This window comes from Delphinapterus leucas, chromosome 11, assembly GCF_059928025.1.
Source record: "Delphinapterus leucas isolate spDelLeu-1000000601 "Yukka" chromosome 11, BTC_Dleu_Yukka2, whole genome shotgun sequence".
Taxonomy (NCBI): domain Eukaryota; kingdom Metazoa; phylum Chordata; class Mammalia; order Artiodactyla; family Monodontidae; genus Delphinapterus; species Delphinapterus leucas.
The window spans coordinates 92,419,706-92,429,972 of record NC_143139.1 but is presented as its reverse complement, the minus strand read 5'-3'; the positions used below and the strand labels follow the sequence as shown (position 1 = coordinate 92,429,972).

Below are 10,267 nucleotides of genomic sequence, written 5' to 3'. Positions count from 1 at the left end.
AAGCTGCGGGGTCTAGTCGCTGAGATCTCAAAAGTATTTCTACGGCGCCCCGGCGCGGGTTCTGCTTCAGAGCCCTGGTTACGATCTGCTGAGCGCAGCCTCCGCTCTCTGTGGGGAGGGACCACCCAGCCGGGGTCTTACTTTAGGGTGAGGTTTCCGTTTGGGCGTGTCACCCAGCAGGCACGGTTACCCTAACGCCCCTTTCCTCCCGAGGGGACTTCTCTGACACAGGCGCCGGGTCAGGTTGAGGTCTCTGTTCGCGTGTGGATCTGCCAGTGGATCTGTTCTGGGTGGGAGGATTGGGCACTGTCGCGATGTTCACAGACGGCATCACGATTCTCTTGCGATCCGATCCCTGCTCCCAAACTATGGGTGGTGTTGGGGGTGTGGGAGCAGAGGTTGGATCTGGGAGACAGGGGGGGTGTCGTTGCGTTTTTCCCTCCTCAGAGCCCTCCATGGCTTCCCAGGAGAGGGTGGAGACAGTGACCAAAGGAACAGGGCTCTGGCGCTGCCCCAAGCCGGCCACTTACACCCCAGAGACCTGCGAGCTGCTCAGAGGTCAGTGCGTTAAAGGACACAAGAAGAGCGGTGGTCACAGTTACTCTCTGTAACTCAGTTCTCCCCCGCATGACTTATGGTTTAGCAATTGCTGTTTCCATTTTACATATAAGAAGCCTGGAGTTCAGAAAGATTAAGGGGTCCTACAACTTGGAAGTGGCCAAAAGTCAAAGAACTAAGAATTTTAGAGTAGTTAACTCCCCTGCGTCCCTTAGATCACACTTTCAATTTCCCCAGGGAAGCTTTATTTCCTCCCCACCCGCCACCACAGTGCAACCAACCGTTAGGCGCCAGCACTCTACCAATACCTTTTCCTTTGTGGGCTTAGTAGTCAGTCAGATACTCAGTAGTCAATTTCCTTCATTGGCAACCTGTAGTCAGATACCTAGTGTGTCCCGTTGAATTAACACATCCATCTGCCCCTCTAGCTCATGAACCCCATCAGGACAGGATGCCTGTTTTGGCTACATTTGTAGCTACAATTGTAGCTCCAGCCCCTGGCACATGCTTAATGAATTCTTGTTCATTCATTCCTTCATTCACTCAACAACAACAAAAATTTAAGCCCACCATGTGCTTTAGACATCGTTCTAGGTGCTGAAAATACAGCAATAAAAAAAAAAAAAGAAAAGAAAAACAAAAAAATTCTTGGTCCCATGGAGCTAATATTCTAGTAGGAAGGTGACAAATAATGAGGTACATAGAACTTAGGTAGTGATGAGTGCTATAGAAAAAAAACAAAGCAGGAAAGGAAAGGAATTCCCTGGCGGTCCAGTGGTTAGGACCCGTCGCTTTCACTGCCAGGGGCCTGGCTTCAATCCCTGTTCCGGGAAACTAAGATCCCACAAGCCGCAGTGCGGGGGCGGCCAAGTACTCAGGTGCTGAATGGGGGCAGGAGGTGATACAATGTTAAATTTCAGTGGGGTGAGATAAAGGCATCTGCTTGTAGCTCAGGAGGCCTCACTGAAGTGCTTTGTCCTGCAGTGATGATGAAGGAATCCAAACTGACAAACTTCCAACGGCGCCACATCATGGACACCATGAAACGTAAGAGGCCACCTGCAGAAGCTTCCAGGGCAGAGGGATCCTGCGCCACATTTTTCATGCTTCTCCATATTAAGGAGTAGGGGACCTCATTTTAAAAGAGAAAAAAAAATTGAATAGTATTTCTGACTCTTGCTCCTGGGGAACTGACTTTGCAGGGTCTTTGCTTCTTCCCCCAACGTGGGTCACAGCACATGAGCCCCTCCTGCAGTCTGGCTCCAGCCAACCTTCCCAACAGATCACAGCCCCTTCGAGACTTCCTGCCCAGCCAAATACCCTGAACGCTGTCAAGTCTACAAACTAATCCCGCCCTCTTACACACATACCATATGAGCTCGCCAGAGGAGAGGACTGTGTGTGTCTCATTCATAGATTTTTTCATTCATAGCTTAGCTGGCAGGAACAAGATTACTGGCAGGCTTCCAACTTAGGAAAAGTATGCAAAACCTTTCCACAGCTCACCTCTAACCACACATTGTATTATTTATTTTTAAGGAAAACAAAAAAGTGAATGTACCTGGGCACAATAACAAGGTGCTCTCTAAGATCTTAAAAACAACCTTGCTTTCTGAGATTTAACTGAATCAACACGTAGTGGGTCAGAACAGAGATCTGTAGAGCTACCTTTAAGAGGATGCCAGAAGGTCCAAACCTGCCAAATTTCACTTGAATCTACCAATAGCTATTGCCGTCTCTCCAGAAAGAAGGTACCTATCAGGAGGCATCTGGTCAACCACAGAGGCATAGGGGTGGGAAAGTCAGAGAGACAAATATCGACAGTGCCTGCCCAGCACTGGCAGAGGGAGGGAGGCTCCGTCACACCAGTTCAGAAGTCAGATCTCCTTCCTCATTGTAGACAAGGACAACTCAGGCCGCCATTGCCTAGCACCACAACACGGCTGAGTCACATAACTCAATCTCCATACTCAGCAACCTACTAATCATTTAGGGTCCCCTATAACATGACTACAAAGAATATGCTAGAAATTCCACTAAAAGTAAATACCAGGAGACCAAGGACTGGGTCTGCCTTGTTCACCATGGTACCTTGGCTCCTAGGTGCTCAACATTAGTTGAAGGACTAATTGCATTAGTGGTTAGGGCAACACAAGTCACCAGTTTGCCTGGAAGTTTTGTTCTCCTTAAATGCTTTTCCTTTAAAATATTGCCTCCAAGCATTGGTGTTGAGTCTGGTTTCTTCTCCTAGAATCATCTCTCTATTCCTCTCTTCTTTTTTTTTTTTTTAATTTATCTTATTTATTTTTGTCTGCGTTGGGTCTGCTGCGCGCGGGCTTTCTCTAGTCGCAGCGAGCGGGGGCAACTCTTCCTTGTGGTGCGCGGGCTTCTCATTGCGGTGGCTTCTCTTGTTGCAGAGCATGGGCTCTAGGTGCGCAGGCTTCAGTAGTTGTGGCTCGCGGGCTCTAGAGCGCAGGCTCAGTAGTTGTGGTGCACGGGCTTAGTTGCTCTGCGGCATGTGGGATCTTCCCGGACCAGGGTTCGAACCGGTGTCCCCTGCATTGGCAGGAGGATTCTTAACCATTGTGCCACCAGGGAAGCCCTATTCCTCTCTTCTTAACCAAGTCCTACTTGTTGGTTTGAGGCTTAGTTCAAATTCTGTTGCAAGCCACAAATTCCTCTCCTTCACCTGAATTCCCAGAATTACTTGGGCCATAATTATTTACTGAGACTGAGCCAAAGGAAGAGGTAGCATTTGGTACTGGACAGGTAGAAATAGCAGAGAGAGTAGGAGGAACATTCTAGAAAGCACAGCATCTCTTCAGAGAAGAGAGATAAACCATGGTGTGGCCCTAGGTAGAGGGCGTGAGAAGGGAAGGGTAGTGGGGAATAATGGCAGCTCTATACTTCCGGTTCCTCAGGGCAGATACCTCAGAGACATCCTGCCTCCTCTTTCTCTTTCTCCCAGACCCCACATCCAACCCATCAGCAGTTCTGTCTGCTTGACCTTCAAACCATATCTTGACTGTGACTACCTGTACCCTCGACCCCCAACGGTGTTTTTTTTTTTTTTTTTTGGCCGTGCCGCGCAGCTTGTGAGATCTTAGTTCCTGGACCAGGGATTGAACCCATGCCCCCTGCAGTGGAAGTGCAGAGTCCTAACCGCTGGGAAGCCAGGGAAGTCCCAACGCTGTATTTTCAAGGGCAGCTAAAGGGCTCATGTCATTCCTCTGCTCAGAACCCTCCAATGGCTTCCCACCACGCACACAGTAAAAGCCAGTCTTTCCAGAGGCCTTCGAAGCCCGGTATGTCTCTTGCCCTCCGTGACCTCTGACCTCTATTCCCACTACACCCCACCCTTTGCTCAGTCCACTCCTGGCACCCTAACCTCCTGGCTGTTCCTCAGACACTCCAGGCACATTCCCACCTCAGGTCCTTTACTCTTGCCGTTCCCTCTGCCTGGAATGCTCTTCCCTGAAATACCTGCAGGGCTGGCCTCTTACCACTTTGGGGTCTTTTCTCAAATGTCTCTGTCTCCGTGCGGCCTTCCCTGGCTACCCTATTTATAACTGTAAATCCTGCTCCGACACACCCTGTGCTCCATGGCTGTACTGTCACTAACGTACGGTTTATTTTACTTGTTTTATCATCATCTACCCCGCAGACGTAAGTGCCATGAGGGCAGGGCTTCATCTTACTTACACTTGACCCCCAGTGCCTTGGGCCTGGCACAGGGTACACGCTCAATACGTATTTGCCAGATGGATGATAGAAGAAGGCTGGAAATGTAAGGGAGGTAGGCAGGGGCCAGATCAAAACAGTGGCTGGGGACTGTGCTGAGCTGGGCTTTAAGGCAATTGAGAGGAGGGGCCAGTCAACCAGGTAGGAGGTGACACATTTGGCTGGCCTGGGGGAGGAGCCCCAGGTCTGGGTGGGTCAAGGCCATTAACCGGTTTGAACCGGTTTGAAGAACGTGAGCCCCTGATGGGCCAGTTATGCTGGGGAGGGGAGTGTGTGTGGAGGGGGGAATCCCTGGGGGCAATGGACAGGAGGGATTGGTGTCTAGCACCATCCAAACCATCCCTCCCTGCCCATGGACCAAGCAGGTTTTAGGAATCCGTCTATAGAAACAAAAGCACCAGGACGAAGGCTTGATGTACAAGAATGTTTATTACATCATTGTTTGAAATAGTTTAAAAAAAAAAACAAACTGGAACTTGCCTGCATTTCTGAAACTAGGAGACTCATTGAATAAATAATGTTTCCACTCTAAGGACTAGTATACAGCTATAAAACATAAGTTATATATAAATGGAGTGATCTGGAAAGACGTCCATGACAGACTGTTAAGAGTCTATTACTGAATAGAATACAGTATGATCCAGTGTTTGAAACATGAATCTTACATATGCACACGTATCTTTGAACATGTTTATGTAAGCAACAAAAAGAATGGGCCGAGACCACCAACTTGTTACCATGGCTTCTCGTAGAGGGGGGCTCAGAGGGGAGAAGGGAAGACCCTTCTGTACTGTTTGACTTGTTATAACAGGTAGGGACCACTTTTATAAACTAAAAAAAAAAAAAGCCAGGAGGGCCCCCCCCACCCTGACCCTTCCTTCCGCAGGAGGAGACACTCTCCCCCTACAGTGTAGTCCAACTTCCAGCCAGAGGGTGTTGCCTTCCAAGCAGCCGGCCTCAGCCATCTACTTGCCTCCCATCCTGGCCGTCCGGTCCCACCTCCGGCCTGCCAGCATGTGCCAAGCCAACGGGGCCTACAGCCGGGAGCAGTTCAAGCCCCAAGCCACCCGTAAGTGAGGGGCCTCCACTAGAGCCCCTCTCCTACCGCCCTCCGAGGGGGTAGGGGGCAGGGAGACTTGCAGCCCGCAGAGCACTGAGCGGGCAGCTAATCAAATTCTCACGTTATTTATACCGATGCTCTTGAACCTCAGCACGTGTTAGCTTGGGGGCATTCAGGGTGCACGGGAAACCAGTTAGGTGTTCGTTTTCATACATTTTTCCAGAACTCTCTTTAACCATTAACTGGTTTCCGCCCATCTCTGATGAATGTTCGGCGGTCAGGCATCACGGCCACTGCTCTCTCAAGCTCACACGGTGCCTGGAACCCAGGGCTCCTCTGCGCTGCAGCCTATTTCAGGGAGTCGTTCCCCCCACCCGTTTCTACTTGGCACCTGACATGGCTCTTGGGCTAGCCCCTCCGACAGCTCCCAGGCAGCCTCCCCATCCCAGCTGCACTGCGGCAGTCACTGAGTTTTCTTAGCCTTGCTCTGCACCCGGGCAACGTGTGGGTTTTGACGAAGCTCTCTGGTGGGTCCTTTCAACCCCTTCCTGCCTACCTATCATGACTGACCAGCTCAGGGGCACCTAGGGTAGAAGGTGCTGGGTTTGCAGAAGCCCTACCCATGTTACCCTGGAGCGAGCGTGCCCAACTGGGAACACGGACCATGAATGCGGGTGCTCTTCACGCCTTAACTAGGCCATGTCCGGGCCCAACAGGAGATCTGGAGAAGGAGAAGCGAAGACTCCAAAATATTTTTGCCACCGGGAAGGAGCCAGCGGAACGGAAAAGAAAGCCCCCTCCTGTGCGACAGGAGAACCCAGCCCCTGAGCTGGACCGGTTTGAAGAACGTGAGCCCCTGATGGGCCAGTTACGCTGGGGAGGGGAGTGTGTGTGGAGGGGGGAATCCCTGAGGGGCAACCGCAGAACTGCTTCCTGTTCCCAAGAAAAGCAACCTGCCGTCCCTGCCATCCCTCCTGGGAGCCTGAGGGCCCCCGTTGCCCTGTACACTGACGGCCCTTTCCCTTTCCAGTGGTAAAGGAAATCCAGGAGAGGAAAGAATTCCTGGCTGACATGGAGGCCCTAGGGCAGGGCAGACAGTACCAAGGGATCATCCTTACTGAAATCTCCCAGGTAGGAGAAGCAACAGGGAAATGGAGCCGGCGGGGAGGGGGCGATGCACCCCTGTGAGTGTGGAGGACGAGATGTGAGCAGGAATAAAGGGTCAGCTGCGGCCATTTCGGGAGTCCGGCTCTAGCCTCCCCATCTGCGGTGGCTCCTGGAGTTCCTTCCCTGATCCCCAGCTTTCCCTGATGCCCTCTGCAGAAACTACAGGAAATGGAAGACCTTGACCACAAGAGGAGTGAGGAACTTAGGAAGGCTCTTGCCACCACTTAATCTGCCTCCGGAGGGGGGCGGGGGAGCCCAACCTCTACCATTGGAGCCCACCCCCTTGCCAAACAGGGTCACCCCCAGGTCAGCCCACCCACCCCGGCCTTCAGCCATGTAAATGGTTGTATAGCACTGCCCCCACCTAGGGCACCCTGGACATAGCACCCTAGAAAATGGACCACGTCTCAGAAAATGAGCTGATTCTCCTTGAGACTCTGCCCAGGGATCCTCGGTCAGCTGAGCCTCTGAGACCAGTCACAGATACAGACACATACACACACACAGAGTCTATTCTTGGGGAAAGAGCCACACACACAGTGAAAGCAAGGATCCAGGTCTCACCATCTTGGGTGTATGTCTAAGGGCATCCACTGGGCTCCCTCCCCACGGCCTCACCCACTGCGTGTCCCTGTGTCCGGCACATTAGTTTCTCTGAACTTAGTAATGAACATGATTCCTTTCTTCCTACCTGTCTTAGGACCTACTTATTTGACTCCTTACAGCTTTGGGCAAATATTTCCACCACTATGATTAACAGGTTAATAAAACACATTTAACGTAGGTCATTACGCGCACCACTTTGTTTTCAGAGGGATAAACCTTATTTGTGAGGGATAAACCTTGTTTGTTCAAGGGGTTAGAATTTTTCAAGCCCAGTTGGTTTCTAGCTGTCCTGCACATTTCAAGTGAAAATGGGGCGAAGGCTCCTGGAGCAGCCCACGGCCGGGCATTACGGCAGGTGCCGGTACCACTCTCGGCTGATTCTCGGTAAACGCCTGTGGTGGTTCGTTATCCCCGTGTGGAAACCAGGGCTCACCAAGATGCTATGACCAGAGTCATTTAACTAGCAAGTAGCCTACTCAGGATTAAAAGTTAGCTTTCTGTCTTTCCACCAAACGCACAGCCCATAGAAAGAAACCCAAAGGGGTGGGAGGGACCCAGACTGAAGGGGTCCTGCTTTGGAAGTCCACTCCCAGCCTGTGCGGTCTGAGCCCAGCGGCCTCATCTCCGATGGCTCGCCTGTGCGGCCGGCCTCAAAGGGCTGCTGAGGAGACATCCGCCCACAGGAGCAGCGCCCCAGGCCTGGCGCACAGCACACGGCAGTCCCCATGTCCTGACGACCACAAGCCTTATGGTCTGCAGTATTCTGTCATTTTTCTGTCCCCATAAATCAAAGTATTTCAGAAATTTCAACCAACCATCCCACTTGGAGGGATTCATATAATCCTCTCAGGCCACATGACCCAAGTTTGGGTTTGCAGAATAAACACGGCCCTGCAGCCTCAAACAAATAGAGAGGACCAGATCAAGGGCTGGGCTCTGTAACATTCTATGAGAAGCCTGTATCCACACACCCTCCAGAACCTGAGGGCCAAGGGTGCAGCATGACGAGGACAGCCGCCCTCCACCTCGAAGGCCCCAGCACGTGGCCCAGGGGCAGCGAACCAGAGAACCCAGGACAGCCCGGGACAAAGTCAGCCCGCCCGTGACACCACGGCAGCCCGCCCTTGATTCAAGTTCTCATCAGTTACCAACATTTACAAATCACACGCACGCACCATCTGGATTTCCAGTTTCTCTTGAAAAATGGAAAGATCTGGCCCCACCGGGCCCACATCCCACAGGCTACAGTTGACTTAAATGAGGAAGAACTTCCCCTCTAGTTGCGGCATATCCACCCCCATTCACCCCAGTCCCCACCACCCGGGTGTCGGGGGCCGTCCCTCAGGACACACCCAGCCCGGTTCACGTGCGTCACCTGCCGCTGGAGTTGGTGACCCCAGCTGCAGGTCAACAGGCATGTCAGGAAGGAGGCGGCCGGGGGCTGCACAGGCGCGGGAGCCACCTGTCCCTGCAGAGGAAGGGGTCCTGCCCTGGGGGCAGGCAGTGAGGGCCAGGGCCCCCAGCGGTGGACAGCCCCTCCACGCCCTCCTGGGCAAGCAGAGACGCCGGCCTCGAGGGCTGGCAGAGGCAGGGAAGAAGGCAGGCCTGGCGAGGGGAAGGCGCCTCAAGGCTGCAGGGCACTGGCGACTGAGGTGGTCTCCATTTATTGTCGGGGAGGAAAACCTTCTCAAATTAATACAGTGCAACCTCTCCCCATAGGTGTGCTGAGGGAAGGGGGCCCTAGAGGCACCCCGGAAATAGCTTACAGCAACAGTGCTTTGACCAAGAGCTGCTGGGCACACTCCGTGGGGGGAAGGTGGTGGCCCCCATCGGCTCCTCCGCTCCCACAGCCATCCCAGAGGCCGAGCGACCATGAGTCCTTCGGCAGCAACAAGTCGGGAGAGAACAGACAACAGACGAGTGTGAGAAGACAGGCTGGCAATGACCACCCGGAGTGGGTCCACTGCGCCCCAGCCCTGGGGTGGCGGGGAGAGCCTAAAGGAGGGGGCGGGCCGCAGTATGGTAAAGGACCAGGGTTAGCACCTACGGCAGCAGCCCCGCCTGCTGCTGATCTGGCCGAGGGGCAGGGCCAGAACCGCAGCTGGGCCCTGTGTCCCCGGGACCCTCCCTGCGGGGGCTCAGCACTTGGCTCCCACCCACCCCGGCACGGTGTCCTGGACAGAGAGACCTCCTACAGAATGAGGGGAGACGAGGGAAGCTCCTAGAACTCTGAGCAACACAGGGAGGGATCTGTCCAGGCCCATTCGTGTCTGAGGACACAGTAACTACCTCGAACTTAATTAAAAGACTTCATAAATAGAGGTCCTGAGTGAGGAGAAAGAGAGTCAGGGCCACCTGCACCGAAAGGAAGACAGAGACTCAGAACCAGGGCCGGGGCGGGAGACCCAGGCCAGAGGTCCACCCCGGGCCCACCTCGTGGGCAGAAAGACCCAGAGACTCTGACAGGTAAGGCTCCCCTCTGCACGTGGCATAGAAGAGAAGAGGGACCAAGAAGCTGCCTGGCACGGCAGGCCAGATGCTGGGTGGGACGAGGGGCGGGTGTGCTCGGCTGCGGCCGCTCCCCGGACCCAGGAGCCGGCTCGCTCCCTGGGTCAGTCACAGCATCTGGGGTCATCACAGCCAGGCTGGGCAGGGCTGAGGCGCAGCTGCCGGTGGCTCAGAGGAGAGGGAAGAAAACTCTTTGGCCCAGACGAGCCACAGGACCCTGAGGAGGGAGAGGCCATCACCCAGAGGCTCCCTCCCCTTAAGTCATCTTTCCCCTCGACTGATCCTGAAGGGAAGCTGGGCGTCCCTGGCAGAGCACAGCCCGGGGGCCGAGCCAGGAGTGGTGGAGTCCCCAGCTGGCAGCCCGCACTGTTAGCTCTTGTCTCCCGGGGACTTGCTCTTGGTATCACGCTTGTTTCCTAGCAGCTTCAGCACCTTCATGGTCTTGAACTTCCCCTTCTTCTTGCCCTCGGGTTCAGCCTCCTTCTGGAACTCTGCAGAAGGGAGAGGGGAGTCGATCGGGGCAGGCCGGGGATGGTGGTGATGGCCTAGGAGCACCGGCCAAGAGGCTCAGCCCACCGCTACCACCTCTCCTGGAACCGTGCGCACGCCCCTTCACCTTTCTGAGCC

At 53.9% G+C, this 10,267-nt stretch overlaps 2 protein-coding genes across 3 annotated transcripts in view; one reads left to right on the top strand and one right to left on the bottom strand.

Annotated features, from left to right (window-relative positions):
- Positions 1 to 449: 449 nt before the first annotated feature.
- On the top strand, positions 450 to 7,941 carry C11H22orf23 (chromosome 11 C22orf23 homolog). Its single transcript, XM_089921306.1, is given in 6 exon segments — positions 450 to 558; positions 1,543 to 1,605; positions 5,186 to 5,368; positions 6,076 to 6,211; positions 6,304 to 6,490; positions 6,683 to 7,941. Coding segments are annotated over 6 exon segments (744 nt in total). The 5' UTR covers positions 450 to 455; the 3' UTR covers positions 6,755 to 7,941.
- Positions 7,942 to 8,311: 370 nt separating this feature from the next.
- The window catches only part of MICALL1 (MICAL like 1), a 28,447-nt gene continuing 26,491 nt past the window's right edge, over positions 8,312 to 10,267 (bottom strand). For both annotated transcript variants that reach the window (XM_089921300.1, XM_089921301.1), the window contains exon 16: positions 8,312 to 10,131. In XM_089921300.1, coding sequence (XP_089777426.1) covers positions 10,010 to 10,131 — 122 coding nt within the window. In that variant the 3' untranslated portion in view covers positions 8,312 to 10,009. The remainder of the gene's footprint in view (positions 10,132 to 10,267) is intronic.